Source organism: Ursus arctos, unplaced genomic scaffold (genome assembly GCF_023065955.2).
Source record: "Ursus arctos isolate Adak ecotype North America unplaced genomic scaffold, UrsArc2.0 scaffold_25, whole genome shotgun sequence".
Lineage (NCBI taxonomy): Eukaryota > Metazoa > Chordata > Mammalia > Carnivora > Ursidae > Ursus > Ursus arctos.
The window spans coordinates 33,980,151-34,001,547 of NW_026622930.1; the positions used below are offsets into that span (position 1 = coordinate 33,980,151).

The 21,397-nt window shown below is 35.2% G+C and overlaps 1 protein-coding gene across 24 annotated transcripts in view; it reads right to left on the bottom strand.

Moving 5' to 3' along the window:
* Positions 1 to 21,397, bottom strand: part of FUT8 (fucosyltransferase 8) — a 282,852-nt gene that overhangs the window by 72,898 nt on the left and 188,557 nt on the right. For 21 of the 24 annotated variants that reach the window (XM_057318427.1, XM_057318424.1, XM_057318420.1 and 18 more), the window contains 3 exons: positions 20,706 to 20,821; positions 20,427 to 20,589; positions 12,349 to 12,472 (listed from right to left, as the gene is read on the bottom strand). In XM_057318427.1, coding sequence (XP_057174410.1) covers positions 12,349 to 12,472; positions 20,427 to 20,589; positions 20,706 to 20,821 — 403 coding nt within the window. The remainder of the gene's footprint in view (positions 1 to 12,348; positions 12,473 to 20,426; positions 20,590 to 20,705; positions 20,822 to 21,397) is intronic. The other 3 variants (XM_044379748.3, XM_057318426.1, XM_057318422.1) reach the window with 1 other exon arrangement.

Genomic DNA, 21,397 nt, shown 5'->3' on the forward strand with positions numbered 1-21,397 from the left:
ACAGACAAGAGCTCATACGTAGCTGAAGGAACAGGAGGAGGAAGCAAAGGAAAACAGAAGGCAAAAATATTTAAGAATTATTTCTACTACTGTCTAGGCCACAATTAACAAACTTTTCCTGTAAAGGACCATACAGTAAGTATCTCTGGCTTTGCAGGTCAGATATTCTGTCATAATTATTTAACTTTGTCACTGTAGCCTGAAAATAATCATAGACAATATTTAAAGAAATATGCATGACTTTGTTCCAATAAAACTTTACAAAAATAGCTGAGCTAGATTTGGCCTGAGGGTAGTAGTTTGTTGACTTCTGGTCTAGGCCAATAAAATCTGTAAAAACAGGTTGGCAAAAGGAAAGACAACATTAGACAAGATGGGTAGGAATACATGTTTCTTAAGAATATTGGAACCTATGTCTTATTCTGTTTTGTATTCTGATTTGATACAAGTTCTGAGATCTTTTACCATTAGTGAGATACACAGATTTAGTTCTTCAATAAACCTAGGATCCAATGCCCGCATTACTTTCTACTTATACTGCTAGTAGTATTTCCTTAATGTTTCAGCTGCTAAAATCTTGAAGAGGACATTTACCTCATCCATATATATACTTGAAGGATACCACTACTGTGTATGGAACAACACTGAAAACTGGATAGAATCAAGTAATATTTGTTTCTTACCACCTGGAAAGAAAGATGTTTGCTAGATATAATGGGGAAGTCAGGACATGTTTAACATTTCTTCTGTGAAAAATCAGGCTTTCTACTCACACCTCTATCTGAATTTTAATCTACTTAGCACATCATTCTACATTCTACCACCATTAAGTTAAACTTTTTATAATCCAAAGAAAGAGAATCACTTCTCATGACTACTGTTACGATTAAAGACAAAAATAATGACTTTTTGAACGTACTTCTCATAGAATCTCCATATTATAATATTATGTATCTCTTTTTTCTTCAGACTTGTCCACTACTGAAAAAAAGTCTATATTCTCTGACTTTTGCAAATTAAAAATCTCTTATAATGACAAAGAAATCTTCTTAAGAGGTAGAAACAATATATATAGGCAAAAGACACTTCTAGAAACTTCGTATTTTATGGTTCTATTCATTTAGTTATTTAAAAGTTATACTTTAATTTCCTCTATTAACTAGGTACATGAGAAATCTAATTGTTTAAGGTTTCTGTGGCAAGGTTTTATGTTGCTAATGATGGGCAGATGCAAAAAAGGATGTGGCTTCACCAGCCAATATTAAAAGCAGCCCCTAAAGCTTATATTCAGTTCATCACCTTCAACAAAGCACCAGGAAAATGAAACAAAACAAAAACAAACAAAATACTGGCTCCTCAAAGCACTTGCTAATGGTGAATATAATGACGTTAAGACTCTGCCTCTCCCCTCTGCCACTTACTAGGCAAGTTACGCAAACTTCTCTAAGCCTCAATTTATTCTCCTACATATTGAATATAACAACACCTGCCTCGTAAGAGTTATGCTTACTACCTAGCAATACAGAAAGTGTATAGAAGGGGCAGCTTACAGGCATTATTCATCCTCACAACTTCCTTTAATGTAGCAGAAGATTAAGAAGAAATATTTCTTCCCTTTTACCTTCCAATTAAAGGACTTTAATGAGACCTTGAAATATTTGGATGTTTTGTCATCTATTTTCAAAATGATTGATCCAAACCTTGAACCCAGTATAACACCAATGTAATGACTTGAGTGTCTCAATTTTCTATAGAAAAAACAGAATCAGTACTAACCTTTCTCAGATGGGTTTTTGAAGTGATACGAGCTGTATAAATCACACACACCACCCCCTGATAAATATTTATCACAACTGGCATTTTTGGCTTAGGTAGGTCAAACATATGATGGCATCCCATACAGAACATCCAAACACTTTTTAGAATAGCTACTACAGTACTATAAGCAATAGGAGAACCATCACACCATTTTCTAGTGTCAGAGCACATGTATATATTTTAATTGATCGCATAGACATGTAGTTGTATGCTTTTATGATTTATCACTGACTCACATCTAAGACTTACTGAACAGACATGGTTATTGTCTACAGTAACCAGGACTTACACCTAAAGCATGGCAGTCTGACACAAAGGTTGTGGGTGGTCAGTGAAGAGCAGCTGATAATCAATCGTAGGCTGGTCAATTTGAGAAAGTGCTGCATACTCTAGGGATTGAATGACTGAAAGTCCTAGTCAGAAAGCTACTTTATAGGGGCGCCTGGGTGGCGCAGTCGTTAAGCGTCTGCCTTCAGCTCAGGGCGTGATCCCGGAGTCCTGGGATCGAGCCCCACATCGGGCTCCTCTGCTGGGAGCCTGCTTCTTCCTCTCCACTCCCCCTGCCTGTGTTCCCTCTCTCACTGGCTGTCTCTATCTGTCAAATAAATAAATAAAATCTTTAAAAAAAAAAAAAAAAGAAAGCTACTTTATAAATAAGGTGAAATTTTAACTGGAGGCAAGCTAGTTTTTCTTTGTTATCTATGTCTTTGAGATAGACAGAACTCACTCAATCTTAAATAGTCAGCATCTATTACTTTTCATCTAATTTTCCCGTATGTCTTTATTTCAGGCTTCTTAATTACAGTGGTTCTTAGGTAATCTTATGTCTAAGGGCGATAAGATTCCCTCCTAGTTCCGTGAGAAGGGCTTCCTTAGGAGCAGAGTGGGTTTACTGAAATGTAAGCTGCAGGGACCCTCATTTGAACAGGTCCCTTCAAAGGCCCTGGGAGGAGAAGTGTTTATGTAATGTGTTCATCTGGTCATATGTTTTTGCAAAAATTGTAAACTTTGACCACAATGAGTTAAGATGGCTGCCTTGTCCCACTTGGAATTCCCTCCCATCTCACTTTCCTGGTGTCGGAGTCAGTACTGGGTGGCAGTGAAGTGGCCTTCAGCATTTCTGGGATCCTGTTATAGGAAAATTAAGCTGGGGATTCATTTAGTTTAGATCTACAGGGATATATTTATGTGGTTCAGGATTACTTTTGTGCAGTTATTTTTGTGACATAGATACAGGGCAAGGGGACATACTACAATGTCAATGGGTCCCACTGCACCCAGCATGGGAAGTGTCAGGTAATCAGAGAATTGGGAGTCAGTTCCCAATAATGCCTAGTCAACACAGAAGTTTTCTGTCATTAATATCCTCAAAAATGTAGTGTATGCAATTCAAAATGTAGCTAAACAATTATATGTATTATTCTTTTTTCCTTTTATGATAAGGATCACATGATATAGAATTTATATGAATTACTTTGTATAGAACAAGCTTACAGCAGTACTATAAACATGAGATATGTAAAGTTGTAAATTTTATGTATCACAAGTACCAATAATTAAAAAACAACTTTTTTCGGGTGCCTGGGTGACTTAGTCGGTTAAGCATCTTCGGCTCAGGTCATGATCCTGGGGTCCTGGGATCGAGCCCTGCCATCAGGTGTCCTGCTCAGTGGGGAGCCTGCTTCTCCCTCTCCTCCCCATTTGTGTTCTCTCCCGCCATCTCTGTCTCTCTCTCTCAAATAAATAAAGTATTGAAAGAAATTATAAAAAGATCTGATTCGATCTTTCCATTCTCTTTATAAGAAATATTACAAAATCACTGTAAATTCACTTTATAGAAAATCCTATAAATCATAAAGAGTATGAAGCTAAGAAATATGGGGAAAACAGTATTATAAAGAGTATCAGGCAATTAATAAGACTTTCAATTTTTCTGGAGTATTGTGTTATGGCATATGTCAACTTTGTAAAATTTTTAATTTGTTGGTATTTCTTTTTTTCATTTTAAACAACTGATCCTCACTAGTCATAAGTTCCATATTTGCAAATTTGCCTACTAGCTAAAATTTACTTGCAATCTCAAAATCAATACTTGAGGTGCTCTCAGGGTCACTTGCGGACACAAGCCAATACAGTGAAAATGTGGGCTGCCTGAAGCACACAGTTCTCAGCTGAGGTCAAACAAGATAGCATTTTGCCTTCTTGTTTTAGCTGTCACACTATGAACAAGCATCCTTTTTGCAGTCTATACAATGCCACGTTTTTTGCATTTTTGTGCATTTGTTGACTACTTCACTGTTTAAAATCACGCCTAAGCATAGTGAAGTGCTGTCTAGCATTCCTAAGCACAGGAAAACTGTGATGTGCTTTACTGAAAAAACATGTGTGTTACATAAGCTTCATTCAAGTATGACTTGCAGTGCTAGAAGCTATGAGTTAAATGTTAGTGGATCAACAATATATATTATACAAAATGTTTTTAAACAGAAACATATATAACACAGATCATATATTAATTGGTTGACAAAAATTTGTGACCAAAGATTCACAGGAACCCAGGAGCAGTGGTTCACTAATCCAGTGTTTTTGGTGACTTTACAGAACATAATTTATGCAAACAATGAGAATCGACTGTAACTATTTACTTTAACATTTAATTCTGTATTTGTATTCCTTTTTATAAAAGAGAGTGTCAAAGACTGTAGAGGTTTCAGGTCCAGCCCCTAAATCTGAATCCACCTCTGGTCAGTAGCCTCCCTCTTCCTTTCCTGGGAACTTTGCTACTCCCCAGTTCTTTCCTTGCTGGAATTGAGACAGGGATTCTGGAAGATGAACCTCTGGCCTGGGACTTGGTAGTTGGGGTCAAAATCCCCAGTTGTAACATTATTTCTATGTGGAAACCAGACTGGCTTTAAGATTTGGAAAATTGTTTCTATAACAATACTGTGTACATTATAATGTAGGGCAGAGTCGAAGTATAGTGAAATTTGCCATTTCTTAGGGAAAAAAAAGAGGCTTATTTCCAGAAAAAGAAAACCACTGAGGAAATGGAATAATGTTCAAAACAAGTAGATGCTAGGGTGATATACCTAAATTAGACAAAATCCAATTTAAGTTCAACTTCTATGCAAAAAAGTAAGGAGGATAAAATCTTTATTGTTTCTATCCCCAAAGATAAAATGGTTTAGGGGAGTAGCATCTAGAATGTCATCAGTTGCTTATTTTTTTGTAGGTAACAGATGTTAAGAACCTCAAATGCATTCTGTTATATACCTCAACTAAGAAATGATGTTTTAAAAGTCTTTCTCAAACTAATAATACACTTATGTTAACTGACTGGAATTTAAGTAAAAACTTGGAAGAAAAAAAATAAACATACATTAAACAAAAAAAATTTTTTTAAAAAGACTTCTTATTGATAATTAAGAAGATACAAGTATATAAGAAGTATAAAAACTTAAAAACAGCAAGATGCTGGGGCACCTGGGTGGCACAGTCAGTTAAGCATCCGACTGTTGGTTTCAGTTCAGGCATGATCTCCAGGTCATGAGACCGAGCCCTGCGTCAGGCTCAACGCACAGTCCACTTCAGATTCTCTCTCCCTTTCCCTCTGCCCTCCCTGCTCATGTTCTCCCTCTCTCTCTCTCAAATAAGTACTTAAACAACAACAAAATGCTAGCAGAGTTGGCTGACTGCACTCCTAGGAATTTAAAAAGTGCCTCCATAACCATTAGGCATCTCAAAATGTTTTTAAACTCTTGCTAAGAAAATCTAAAATCCCAAATCAGACTTTGGCAAGGATTTTAAAAGAAGGAACTGAATTTGTGATTTACTGTACATTATGCTAATACTAAATTATACTATTTAATTAAGGTGAATGAATTTTAAGAGAGTACTGCAAAAATGACATCCAAATTGAAAATGACTAAGTAAATGTGTTTATTTAGGTATGACATGATAATCTATGTGGAAAACCTGACGGAATCTACAAGAAAGCTACTGGAACTAACATATGAGTTTAACAAAGTTGCAGGATACAAGATCAATACACAAAAATCAAGCTTTTTTATATGTTGAGGTAGTTTCCTTCTGTTCCTATTTTGTTCAGTGTTTTTACCATGAAAAGGTATTGAATTTTGTTGAATGTTTTTTTCTGCATCAACCAAGTTGATCAGATGGTTTTTTTTCCCTTTATTTTGTTGATGCAAATGTGATTAATTTTCATATGCTGAACCATCCTTGTATTTTAGGAACACGGACACAGCTGCTGCCATGAGGCTGGAGGTGAGGGATAGGCAGCTGCTGTGGAGCTTAAGAGCTGAAATTGACCAAACTTAATGCAATGTACAGTTGAAGCTTTCCCCTGGAAGTTGTAAGCCTTCAACTGACTCTAGACTTCCAAACTGGTTATATTCGTTTCTGCCAGTGCAACTGATGTCTAGGTGGGAAGACAGATTCTTGGTGCTCCCTACTCTGCCATTTTTTGGAATTCCTCCGCAGATAAGCAGTTTTTAAATAGCACATTAAAAATGTGATGGGCAATCAGAGAAATTTGATTGATGACTGGTTATTTGATATTAGAGAACTATTCTTACTATGCCATGCTTAGGTGTGATAATACTATGTGGTTATGTTTCGAAAAAGTATCTTTAACGTTTAGAAATTTATTTTGAATATTTATAAATAAAATGATAAAATGTTTAGGATTTGTTTCAAAATGATCCTGGAGATGGTAAGAAGTGGTGGCAGTACAGATGAAACAACACTGATCATGAATTGATGATTATTAGAGCTGGAAAATGGAAGCATAGGGATTCACTAGTCTCTCATTTTTATATATGCTTAAGGTTTCCATAATAAAAACTTCTGTAAAAAGAATAATAAAAAAGCCTGTAGTGGGAGGCCTGGGTGTCTCAGTCAGTTAGGGGTCTGCCTTCGGCTCAGATCATGATGCCAGGGTCCTGGGATCGAGTTCCACACTGGGCTCCTTGCTCAGCGGGGAGCCTGCTTCTCCCTCTGCCTGCTGCTCCCCCTGCTTGTACTCTCTTTCTCTCTCTCTGACAAATAAAAAAAAATCTTAAAAAAAAAGCCTGTAGCAAAAATTAGTGTAATAGAGATAGGGGAATTAGTAAAAAGATATGAATAATGAGACAAAAACATAAGCATCAAAACAAAAAAAATACAGGAATTAAAAAAAATTATGTGTGTGTGTGTGCAGTTGTTTGTATTTGAGGATAATTAATTCAGAGATACTCTGGGAATGTTACTAAACTTTAAGCTTTCTGAGGGCAGACAACATACCATATTTGTTTGTTCAAAACTAAATCCTAAGCAACATACCTAATGTCCAGTACATCCAAATACTTGCTGAATAAACAAACAAACAATTCAATCAGACCTATGCTCCCACATGCAAGGGCTCTGTGAAATCTGTAAGAATTCAAGATAATGTGGTTTTTAATAATACTTAGAAAACTACCTTTAAGACATTTTCTTTTTTTTATCACCACCTTTGTCCTTTTTCAACTTCTAGTATAACAATCCCTTCTTTCATTTTATGAAAGCTGCCCCTGACACTGTATCTACTTACCACGTCTAGTTCTTTCCTCCTCAAACCTGTTTATATTTTTGCTCTTGGGAAAGATATTCTCCCAAAGATATGTCTTAGTTCTAAGGAACTGTCTAATTTTCTTTATTTGATCTCTTCTCAAACTAATAATTTCTTTCAAACACAAAAATGTCCTAAAAATTTCTCCCTACTCCAGTTGTTCTATATATTTAATTAACATCTTAATACAGCTAAACTAATGACTTTGCCTTATGAGTTACAAGTATTACTACCTCTGACTTTATGTTTGGTTTTCATCCTTGTTGGGCAGAAATATAACTATCGTCTGAATCACTCATTAGAACACACTTCACAACTCTGAGGACACCTGATGATGGGTTTGATCTCATGATCAGTACACCAGCAGACAAATGAAGTTTATAGTTATATACTAGCCTTAAATCTATTTTAAAGAATCTGTCCTGTCAAAGACAAATGTGTCTACATCCTGTGTTGGAGTTAGGTACTCTTCACAATCTGAAATACATGTTTAATAGCCTCAACAATGCATTCCTAGCATGACCTGGCCACTTTCCATTTTATAGAACATCTACAGTTGTTGGAATCCACATAGGAAAAGAGAAATTGCTATTTCTCTAGCTAGTCTGTTGTTTTTGAATGGAAAAAACAACTCTCTATCTTCCTTTAAAATGTGAAATACTTGTTCTCCATTTGTACATCTTTTACTTTTCTATGAAAACAAGGAAAATTTACTGGAAATTGGTAGGTTAGTAAAGTCCTATTCACAACATAAACAAGCAATGTCCCCCAAAAAACATCTTTTACTATAGTTATTTTTTATATGCTTTACTTAGATTCCAATGAAAATGGGCTCAATATTGCTTAAATAGTCAACTTTGGGTCTAAGTGGAAAAAAAATCATCCTGAACCAGAAGACAGATAATTTCGAATTAAACTGGGAAATGCCTTTTGCCATAAGCTATACGCCCTAACTAGCAGCTCTCACCATTGTGGTTGCCAATTTCAAACTGTTTGTGGTCTTTTTCATTGTGTTTGTTTAATATGAGCTGATTAGAATTTAATATGAGCTGATTAGAAGCCACAAAGTAAATTCTAATAACAGTATGAAAACAGAATCTCTTCCATGTCATTCAAAAGTCTAGAAAAATGACTTATATTATGGCAAAGGACTCGTGATGAAAATATCAGCAATGTGTAGTTTTTAAAATGAGTCTGGAGTTGATATCAGAAATTAGGTTTCAAAATATAAAAAACAGCACTTTCTCAACTTATTATGATTTATACAGCACACTAGTAAAGACCAGCACAAAATAGTATTTAAAACAACCCAATATTACATGTTCACTTTATGGATAAAGAACTTTTCAGGTAAACATATAGAAGACTAAGTTCTTATGAGAATTACTTGCTCCATTCTACTTGAGCCTAGCAACATACCCAAGGTTGTCCTCAATAAGATTATTATAATCTTTTAGTCAGTTTAGCCTTTTTATACCACGCCATAAGCCCTTCAACTCTAAAGAGAAAATAATTTTAACTAAGACAACCATGGAACTTTGTCCCACTGAAGTCTAGTTACCATATGTATTTTTTTTACTTTCTAGCTTTCGTGAAATTGCTTCTCCCAAGTAAAACCAAGGTATAGAATAAATGAATGAAAATCTAAATTGAGACTAAACTTGACTGAACTACATGACTAAGTCAAGCAGGATTTTCATGAGACATAATGATATTTGCTCAAAGGACTGGAGAGTTGCAAAAAGGCTTAGATCTAAAATGAAACCTATTACGGATTAAAACAAGGGTTTAATCTAGGTTGTTTTCTTTGACCAGGTCTTGCATTATACCTTAAATAAATTAGAGTTTAGAAAACTGCTTGTTGGTGATAATGAGAACTGATAATAAATTTCATCAGAATGAATAAAAATCTAGTAAAACTGAAACTGTTTTCAAATGTCCAAACCAATCACTGAAGTAAATTATAAAATCATCTGAATTATTTATTGGGAATACAATAAGGTGTTTAAATGACTAAAATCTCCAGAACAGACTTAAACTTTTAAAAACACTTTCTTTTATTGTATCTTTTCCCTAGTATTTCCTAGTTAGCTATAAATTGTTATCATTCTTTATATAACTGCTCTGATAGGCCAAATAAAGAGAGCCTTCTAAAAATCTCAATTAAGTTGTACATATTATTTTAATGTAGAATACAAGTATCAAAGGTCAAAGATTTTTTTCTTTATCTCCCTTTACAGATTTATTTTCGAGTATACTACTCAGTTTCTAAGCCTGTTGAAGTCTTTTAGAATTTAAGTTACTTAAATGGCCCTTTACAATATTTCACTTAAAGTAATGGTTTAGGAACACCAATACATTTGAATACCAAGAAAAGTTATAACAGGAAAAAATATAATCACTTTTAAAAATGTGTATAAATAGCTCACCTCATCTCATTAAACTCTCTAATCCATTTAGTTAAACCAGTAACAAATCATTCTTTTTAAAGTAGCTGTTGTGCTTTTCTAAGGTGGGAATAAAAGTTACAGTCAGAGAAAGCATTCCTTACAAATTATGTGTTTAATTTTGTTGGAATGGGAGAAAGGATTCTTATTCACCTCTATCCAAAGAAGGTAAAGAGTGAGTGACTGGCATTGTTAATCTCTAACAATACTATGTTAAAAATATAGTTCCTGGGGCACCTGGGTGGCTCAGTTGTTGGGCGTCTGCCTTTGGCTCAGGGCGTGATCCTGGCGTTATCGGATCGAGCCCCACATCAGGCTCCTCTGCTGGGAGCCTGCTTCTTCCTCTCCCACTCCCCCTGCTTGTGTTCCCTCTCTCGGTGGCTGTCTCTTTGTCAAATAAATAAAATCTTTAAAAAAATATATATAGTTCCTGACTTCAAAGAACTTTTGGACTAGATGGCAAAAATGACATTAAATAATTAAATAATTAAAGAAAAATATTTTTCTTCAGAAAAATGTTTTTTCCTACTGAGATTTTCCTCATCTCCTTGAATATTAAAAACCACTTTTTTCTTTCTCAGTGGGAAAAAAAAGCATGAAAGTAAGCATCTGTTAAATAGCAATATTTGAAACTGAAAGGTCCAACTGAAATGCTGTTTTGCTATAGTCTAAAATATTAAAAAAGCCAACATGGTTTTAAATCATTAGCATGATTTACAAGTGAAATTCTCTAACAAAGAACCACAGAAATCAGCACATAGAGGATCAAATTTGCACTATAAGTAAAAGCACTTGGCCAAGAAGAAAAAATAAAGCAGGTGGCAGGTACTTGCTACAGTATGTGTAGCTGAACTATGACCAAATCATAGTTTAAATATAACTTTTGTTGAATAAAAATCTAATGAATATGTGGAAATGGAAGAAACTGAGAAACCATAGTTATTTCCATTTTAAATGAGGATGAGAGTTCTGCACCACCAGCTGTTTATAGTTCATTGAATCAGGTTCTAGTTGATAGGAGATAATTACCTCTTCCCTACAGGAGGCAAGTGTTTCTCATTCTGCAGACACCTCTGATGAATGGTCATGGGAGTATGAGACCAAGATAGCATGCCAAAATCAGTTTGGTTTTTAATGATCTCTTTAAACACTTGATTTTCTATTTTTTCCTACTTAAGTGTAGGAAAATGTGCACCTTGGAGAATTAGGTCACTGGCTATTATTTTGCTTTTACAAGACACTTTAATCTTAGAAGGAAAGCAGAGTGATTGGACACAGAAAGTACACCATTAATAGTATTAGAAAAGATGGGCGCAGTTTTCAACTTCCAGCATTTTGAAGTTACTTACTAATTCACTGTTTACCCCAAGACTATTTTTTCTTTAAGTTCCCTGTCAGATAACAATGCACAGTCCTTCACCCACTTGGAAGGGGCTATCAGTTCAACCTTCCCAGTCTCTCTCAACTTTGTCTCTTCACTTCCAATGCAAACTGCCACATACCTCCATTACCTGCAGGGTGGTCCTCACCTCCTAAATGGTCTCCTTGCTTCTAGTCTCTTCCAAAACTAATCCAGTTCACCCAAAATAATACAGATCAGTAGCACCACCCTCATCATACTGCTCTTAGGTGTAAAAATCTTTCAAAAGTGGGTTGTGACTCCAAAATAGAAAAAAGCTTATGGCATATTAAGGAAAAAAACAAAATTTAAAAGGTAAATCAATTCTGTTCTTACAAATATGTAAGACTGGGTATGCATATTAATAAGAGCTAGAAGAAAACACACAAAAAATGACAAGAATAAATTTAAAAGGGCCTGGGACTTGTGGCTGTTTGTTGTTATAATGATGTTTATGAAACAAAATCTTTCAGCAACCACTTGCTGCTTATGCACTATAAAGCTTAACCTGCACCCACGGACCTCTGCAATCTGGCTCCGAAACCTACGTTTTCCAGCTTATTTTACACCCCACTTGTTTATCCAACCCAAAACTACAGACAAATTAAAATATCCCATGACTCAATGGGTTCCTGTCCTGCTCCTTCCAGCTATCGACCATTATTCATATCACATGCTCCAGCTAGTACACTCTTTTCCCTTTCTATGTGTCTAAATCCTACCTAATTGTCCTTTTCGGCTCAATTCAAAAATCTTTTCCACAAAGGTTCCCTGACATCTTTCTCCAATGAGCATTTCATTTATATGTTTCACATAAAATGTATCACTTCCTCCTTTTCATTGTAGTGTGTGTGGTTGTGTGTGTGTGTGTCTAAGAAGTAGCTCCTCTGAGGCAGGGGCTTTGTTTTAGCCATCTTTGTATTGCACTGAAGACATAACATACCATCTTTCTGAATAAATATGTAAAATGAGTAAATACTTTAAAAAAAAAAAAAGGGCTAGGAAGACGAAACCAACAGCAACTCTTAGCCTTATTATGATTTTCCTTCTTTTTTCACTTATATTTATTTCTTTACCTTTCTTACCTGAAGGTATGTTATTCTCCGCTGGACCAGCTCTGTCAGATCTTTGGCCTCTTTTTCCCGCCAATCACCCGCTCCATCTGTTTGACTGAGGTAGTATAGATCTGTCATTATAGACCTATAAAACAAACAACATTTGGAAGTCTGACTTATTTGTACTTCATCACAGGATGACACAAAATCATAAGAAGAGAATCAAATTCTTCATAAAGATTGATACTCACACTGATGCTGGTTCTCATCCTTTATTTTCCATTAAGACCATGAAATTCAAAAATTAGTCCCTAACATCCAAGATTCGTTCCTACAGTAAATTTCCACCACTGAGAAAAACATACTGTTTTCCCCTAGGCCAGTCAGCTGCACTTATTTCCCAACACAGAGCACTACAGACATCAGGGGAAGTGAAAACCCATAGCAAAGAAATAGGTAAATTAACATAAGGGAGAGAAATAAGTTGGTGCCAGTACCTGAATACTACATTTTTGTTCTGTCATTTCTTTCCCCCTCTTAAATGATCTCTTCATACATAAACCCTCTGAGTGGTTGGAATAAAAGATGAGAGGAAAATTCTGACATAACTCATAAACAGTGGTCCAAACCAAGGTTCAGCAAACATTTTTCTATAAAGGGCCAGATAGTAAATATTTCAGGCTTTGTGGGCCTCTTTTGCTTTTGTAGCAGGAAAGCTGCCATAGACAATAAGTAAATGAATGCATGTGCCTATTTCTCAATAAAACTTTATTCACAGAAATGGGCTATGGCCCAAAGTTGGATCTTTGGGAGGTGCTTAGGTCATGAGGGTAGAACCCTTACAAATGGGATTAGTGCTCTTTTAAAAGACCCCACAGAACTCCCTAGCCCCTTCCACCATATGAGGACACAGTGAGAAGGTGCTGTTCATGGACAAGAAAGCAGGTCCTCACCAGATACCAAATCTGGACTTGATTTTGGACTTCCCTGGCTCCAGAACTGTGAGAAATAAGTTTCTGTTGTTTATAAGCTACACTGTCTTTGGTATTTTTGTTATAGCAGCCTGAACAGACTAGACATTACTCTTTATATTACAATGCCTCAGAGTTGTTTCAGAGCTTTTACCTTGTGAATGAAGAGTACCTACTAATAATTCTACAACTAAAAGAAAATATCCATTGGGTGTGAGTTAAAGTAATACATGACACTGAAGGCTGGTCAGAAAAATGATCCAATATCCAGTGCCTTATAGCACTCTGAAGAAGGGGACTGATGAGTGAGAACTCATTTAAGAGATAATGAAACCAGCCTTTAACAATTGTGATTTACCTAGGAGTACATGGCATAGTCTCAATTCTCTGTTACTAGTTGCTAAACCATTTAGTAACAAACCAATGGCACCCCACAGGAAAAACTAAAGTCTTATTTACTATCATAGAAAACCATTAAAACTACACACAATTAACAGAGAACATCTGATAATAGATAGCATCTTTGAATAAAGCAAAACTGTTAATAATATACAAATAAAAGTTAAAAATCATAGCCATAATTTAAAATATTCATCCAACTAACAGTGGAAGAGCTTTACACAATGCTTTGGAACAGAAGAGTCATCTGTGAAGCATTTTAGGCATTAGCTCAATGTGTCAACATTAGTGATGCACAGGACACTTTGCACCCTATTTCCATGTTCATCCTTTTCTAAAAAGGGTAACAACTGATTATGTGATGTTTTATTTTTATATTATTCTCACTTAAGATTCAAAACATTTTCAAAAAATTTTATGAAAAAGAGTAATTGTAGTTGGAAAAAGCAAACCTACAGCTTACTGCCTCCTTGAGAAATTAAACTTAAAACAGTCTTGTGCAACGGAGAGAGATTCAACTTTTAAGTTTTTTCAGATTAAAAAACCGAGGTCCCTATGGATTCTTATGTAGCCTACAGTATTTTTTTTTTTTTAATAGTTTTACTTTTCCTAGGGGAAATGTCACCACCCATATGAAATTGTGTGAGTTGATCATGGAAACACATGAGAAATCTTAGACTATAATGGTGTTACAGGGCTCAGCTGGAAGTTTATTTTCTCAGGTTGGTTTTTTTTTAAGGTTTATTTATTTATTTGAGAGGGAGTGCATGCAGGTGTGCGAGCGGTGGTGGGGGGCAGAAGGAGCCACTCTTCAAGCAGACTCCCTGCTGAGTGAGGAGCCTGCCACAACACGGGGCTTGATCTCATGACCCAGGAGATCATGACCTAAGCCGAAACCAAGAGTTGGACACTTAATGGACTGGGCCACCCTCTTTCTCAGTTTTATAAGCCTCTTCCCCATCACTCTCATCATGTTCATTATTTTTTATACTTCACAGGTTTTATCATATCCAAATGTGGTCATTTGCTTTTTCCTACCTATCAAATATGAGTGATCACAAAACCTGTAAGTAAGCCTCAACTTTAAATAGCAGTACTCCTTCTGGAGATGTAGTACAGTGGGATAACCAAGCTTATAATTAGAGGATCAAATACAAAAAAAAAAAAAAAACACTAATTTTTTATGATAACACAGAGTCTCAACATAAGTTACTCCAAGAGTCAACTAAAATTAAGCTTGTTTTTAAAAATCTTTTTTTCTTGGCCTTCTTATTGGAGACAAGCCCGGGAAATAATCTTAAATTTAAATCAGTTCTTTGCTGATACAACAATGTTTAGAAGTTACCATTCTGTAAAATTTATCATCTTTTAGCCAAAGACATGAGAATAATCAAAGAGAAAGTTATGGATCATTACTGGGAAACAAGGTGACTAAATCCATTCTACAGAAATGATGGGTTTTCAGTGACTCTACTCAAGTCAAATCTCCTAAAAGTGTCCCAAAAGCTGAGAATCTGGCTATCTTGGTTTTGACTATGAATAGATATCAAGAAATCTGGGAGGTATATGGTAAATCTTAAGGCCTGGTCTGAGGCCAGGTCAAACCCTGGGAAATACAAACCCAGGCAAAATATCAGCAGAACAGCGCTAGTCACTTGAGGGTAAAGTATAGATGCCTGAAGATAACCAGTAAACTAGAACAGAATCTGTGACTCTGAGAGCAAGCCAGCTATGACAGGTTCAAAACCTCTATTTCAAAAGCGGGGCTACATTTATGTTCTTTGTATTTTCAGTTAATTTTCCTATTTCTATACTTTAATATCCACAAAACTATTTTGAAATCTTTGAGTCTGTCTCAATTATGCCAATGAAGAACCACAAGTAGAGTATTTTCTTTATACCTGATTCAAGATGTTAAAGACAGAAAATCCCCCTGAGGGTCAGCAAAGAGCAGACATAATTCAAGAAAATACCAAGGTGAAGGAGCTACATTTATTAAAGTAAATGTGATTAAGGGAGGCTGTACCACAGAATCTAACCATAGGCAAATCTGGATCAAAGGCAAGGAAACTTCCTCGGGCGCTGTCCAAGGCTGCTTTTATCTGGGTTTGCTCCTGGGGCAGACATGAGCAGTGCCAGGAGACAAACAGGGAGACAATGCCCTTTTGCATTCCTTGTCTCCAGGAGGAATTTTAAGACCACCTCTTTTTTGACAGCCCACATGAGTGGGGAGGAGTCCAGAAGAGCAACAACAAAAACAGTTTATAGGATCATATAAGCTCATAACTATGCTACTTGGTGAGTGATGTCCACTAGGCTTATGTTTAGGTTCCAAACCTTGAAATTCTTCCTACTGAACACTGTGACAATTTCCCCTTATCGGTGCTTGCCCTGCAGCAGCTGAGTTTTCGATTTATATCCTCTTCTGGGGCTTCTCTTATGCAGGACTCACTAGAGCCTACCAGGATCTACAGTCACTGTGGAAAGTGCTTTTATATATTTTTCCCACATTCCATCAACACAATGCTATGAGATGAGAATTATATCCTCATGTGTAGAAGAGAAAAATAAAGCTTAGAGAAGCTAAGTATTTAACAATTAAGGAAAAGTATTTTGGAGTAAAATAGCTCAGCCACTTAACTTGTGTAAACTACCTAATCTCTCTAGGCCTGAGTATAACTTTATTTATAAAATGGGGAATAATAATGCTTGCCTCAAAGTCTTACTGTGCTGATAAAATAAGACAATGGAAAGCCTTTATCATAGTAACTGCCATGTAGGAAGTCCTTAGTAAGTAACTATTTTTAATGTCAAATCATTCTTGAGTTTGGAAACTACACCCAAGGAGATGTACGGTTGGGGGCAGGCAAAGCAGAATCAGAGCAATTAGAAGAGACACCTTTTCTCCCTCAGATTCTCCTTCCAGTGCAAACTTTATCTTAGAGGAGGATGTTTCCTTACAGAAGATGGAGAATCATGGTCTGGCTGATAGAGACTAAGTGATGAGAAGAATAAGCTTCATATGACAATGTTCCCTTTGTCCATGGATATTAGGATGGATGTTCTAGCACCACCTAAAAATAAGCCTGGATTCCTTACAAGAAAGACAATCATATACAAACATTTTGTCCAAAGGAATTAACAACTGAAGAAAGAGTATCTACATTCCAGTTTAATTTAAGTCTCAGTCAGGTCACATCTCAAAGAACTTAAGGTCTTCCTTCATTCCTTCCTCTGTGTGTGTGTATGAAATAAAAAACAAAGAACAGCTTTGAAGGTTCACAAAACTTAACTTTTCAAGAGTGGAAATATCAATTCTTTGACCTTTCAAAGACAGTCTAGTAGCATCTACCTTATGAGAGAGCTATAATAGCTATGATCAGGAATTCTGAACAAATAAATCTATAAGCTATTAACCTACTAATTTTCCCTATAAGCAGATATTGCACCCCTTATCTGAGTCATAATCCCCTATACACCGTATCAAACAGTCAATCAGCATAATTAGCCATAAGTACCATTTATCATTTGGGAAACATCTTACCAAAGCTGTTTTATATATTATTGATAATGAGATGATGCAGACCAGGCCAGAGCAATGAGATTGCTGCTTCACCAGATTATTTCTCAGTAATTTCAGCCAACCCTATAAACCCTCCTGTCCTTCAGTCTGAAGTTTAATAATTGCTATAATCTAAAATCAGAAAGAAGTAGCTCCAGGAACTATTTCATTAACATTGGTGTCTGGCAATATAAGGAATGCAAAAAGAACCAAAGCAACAGTGATTAAGTTAAACATGTCTCTGGGCAACCTAAGACAGTGATAAGGCAGAATTTTCCATGATATCTCCAGAGGGACAGACATATATAGTTATATTTCCAAGCCCTGAGCCTATACTACTACACAAATAATAACATCACAATGACAAAAATAATCACTCTAAAGTTAATCTCCCTCTCACTATTTCAAAGAGGCCACAGTCAATTCATGATTGATGATGTCAAAAGCAGCAGGTAAATTTGACTGTATTACTACAAAGTATGGTAATATGCAATTGCTAGAATGAAATCATCACTTGAAAATCTAGTTTGGCAATGTCTTATAAATTAAAGAGACTCTCAACATGTCCCACAAATCCGGCTCTAGATATTTAATCCAAAAGCAATGAAAACATGTTTCTGCAGAAACATGCATGTTAATGTTTGTAGTGGCTTTATGCACAATCACCAAAACATGTAAACAACCCAACTGTCCTTCAACTGGTGAATGGATAAACTATTGGTGGTATATCCATACAGTGGGATATTACTTAGCAATAAAAAGAATGAACTACCAATGCACAAAACAACATGGGTGAATCGCAGATGCATTATGCCAAGTGAAAGAAACCACACTCAAAAAGCTACATAATATAATGATTGCATTTACACAAAATTCTGGAAGAGGCAAAATTATAGGTACGGGAAACAGACCTAACGACTGCCAGGGACTGGGCTTGAGGAGGTGCTGACTACAAAGGAGCATGAGCAAATTTCTCAGGGTAGTAGCAGTGTTCTGTATCTTGATTGTGGTGGTGGTGGGGGTAACAAAACTACAAGCATTTGTCAAAACTCACAGAACTGCAGACTAAAATACGTACATTTTATTGTATATAAATTATGTCACAATAAAACTCATTTAGAAAGGGAGGATCAGTGTTTCTATCAGAACCAAGTTTTAAGAAAGAAAAAAAACCCTTTTGAAAAAACAAAAGCCCATTAATTTGTTACCTGTAATTGATGTCTTTCTGAACCAAAAAATGACAAGAGTGATTCATAGAGAAAGCTGAACAAAAACACTGATAGGCTTAACCTCTAACTGATTTCTCAGAGAACATAGACTTTTAGTCCAGAGACAACCTATACACTATATTTGGGCAACTGTAAAAATGAAATGAGGATTTTTGTGTAGTGTAAAAATCACCAGAGGCAAACACAAAAGTCTGTTTTAATTTTAATTCTTACACTTAAAAATCTTGAAAATTATTAGTAAGATGGCCTATTTTGCATACATACAAATCCTCCCTACTTGTACATTCATAACTTTAGGGTTATTTCTCCAGTGTCTGGCTATGCTTTGCTCATTATTGTATCACTGCATTCTAATACAGCTGCCTGAAGTTAAATTACTACCCTGTGAAGTTGCATCCCAAGTTCCTTAGAATTTCTGCTTAAGATAGCAAAAGAAATTGACTGGGGTACCCTGGGTACCTTTCCATTTTTGTCTTCAGTTAAATATTATTATTTAACATATACTAAAAGGTAGTGTCAGGAATCATAATATATTTAAAACAAAATTCAACTTACAAAAAATTTAACATTGATTTACATCAACTTTAGGGCCCAATACTTTTTACATTTGTACATTTGTACAAATTTTTCCATTTATACACACAGTCACAAAATACATGCACAAAATAATTCTTTAAATAATAATTTTAATTTAGAAAAGACCTGAAGATTAAATTCTCAAGTACTTTAATTAAATCAAACTTTAAAATTAAACACTAAGAATTCAATAGCCCCAATTCGCCTTTAAATACCACATAGTCTACCCAACTCAAATCCTTTTCAGATCTACATTTTCCTGTAAAACGGTGATAAGCAAAGCACACAAGCACACAGCTCCAATTAGCAGAATCATGATGCCCAGAATCAGCTTTAGGGTAGAGAAGCAATAAGAATGGAATTAGTCAGCATTTGGTCTAATGGTCTAAGTATGGAGAAAACTTTCAAAGGGACTACTGAATGCCTCTTGAAATTTATGCTTACTTCTGTAGATTAATGCTAAAATGATTCCACTAAACTGATGGATTTTATTTGTAATTTCACTTAAAATAGAACAATATTTCAAAATCCGTACAATTGCTAATGATGTTAATATATATGAATCCCTTGGTTGTGGAGGAATTCTTTTCTTCTTCACAGTGGTAGGCTGTGTTAATACAACAATTTTTCTTTTACTGTTCACTAATGAGACAGTAATTGCCATCAGAATCCTACTGGGAATATAGACTTGTATATATAACAGACCTAAGGACAGGTTTCATTTTATTTATAATGATTCTCAGATACACTGTGTTCTGCATGAATACACCAGTACCAAAATGTTTTCTTTTCTATGGAAGATAAACTGCATATTTTCAGGAATGTGCAAACAGGAGAAATAAATTTAACAGATTTCAGATTCTTCTTTCTACCAACTAAGTAGAAAAATAATTAAAAGAATGCACACTTTTATAAAAAACCTGTTAACCTTTATTCAGAAACCCTAAAAAGGTGCTATTTTAAAATTCTTAATGTTTGCATTAGAAACATAACTGCCAGCCTCAGTATGAGTTCCAATGTACAGTAATGTAAAAATGCATACTCCAATTATTGATTGTATATGAAGGAAATTTACAGGAAGATATTTTAATGTATTACTGGCTGACACCACTACCTTCAGAGTTTACTTAGGGTTTATATAAAGATTTCTAGAAATACATTTTAAATAATATTTTCCAGTGGTATGTTTTAGCTGATGAACTACATTTGGGAATTATTGTCCTTGAAACCTCAGGTACCCTTCTCTTAAATATGGTAGGTATCACTTACCATTCAGCAGGGAAATTAACAAAAGTTCCAGTTTATATTCTTAGATTATAATCTTTACCAAAGCCCAAATGAAATGTAAAAAAAGAATAGCACCTTTCATGATGTCCCAAATCTGACAGAAATTCATCTGCATGTCTTTGGAGTACATTTCCTTCTAAATTCTTTAATTTCTTCAATTCACTTTGTAGAAAAAACCAGAGCTCTTTAGCTCCATTTTCAATCCTCCTCCTTAGGATTTCATGATCCTTCCCCAGACCTGCAGTCAAAGAATAAATAGTATCAATATTCCCAACATTTTGATAAAAGAAAATTTTTAATTACTTGTGGTAATATCAACATATTAAATAGGAAAAACACTGTATAATCACCTACCATTTCTAGTTTGTTTCTTATAATTTTCAATCTGTTCTTTGGCCTTCAAAAGTTGTTCTTCTAAAGCACGAACCCTTCCTGAAGCTGGCCCCTGATCAATGGGACCTTCTGGTATTCTGTAGTTAAAAAAAAAAGTAAACATTTAGCTTATAAATTATGCAACAAAATTAATGCTTACTTTGCTACAACATATTTCTTGGTAACTCTAGAAGTCATAAACCATATATTAGAAGTACAAAATAAAATTTTCTCTTCAAAGGTGTAGGATAAAGGATAAACAATGGAATGATACTGAACAAAAACAGAAAAAAATAATCTAGCTCAGAGATCTATGATCTTCTAGGAATAAAGGAACCTTTAGGACTGTGTCCTAAAAACTCTCATCATATTACTTAGAAAAACACCATCAGTAGCAAAGTGGTCAATTCTTCATTAGTGTCAAGAGCAACAAAGGTAAAGGAGAGGGTGACAAAAAGGCTTAGGGGAAATAAAGCATTTATCTGAACATGTGCCTGTGTTCAAATAACAAATACAAATTATTTCTGAATTAATCACAATATCAGGCTATCTAAATCTGTGCTCCAATTCATGAACTCATGACCTTAGGTTATTAAGTATTGGTTTTATAGAAGGGTAAGACAAGACTAGGAGATGGAGTATATTGGAAAAAAAATTGAAGATTAATGTCCTGT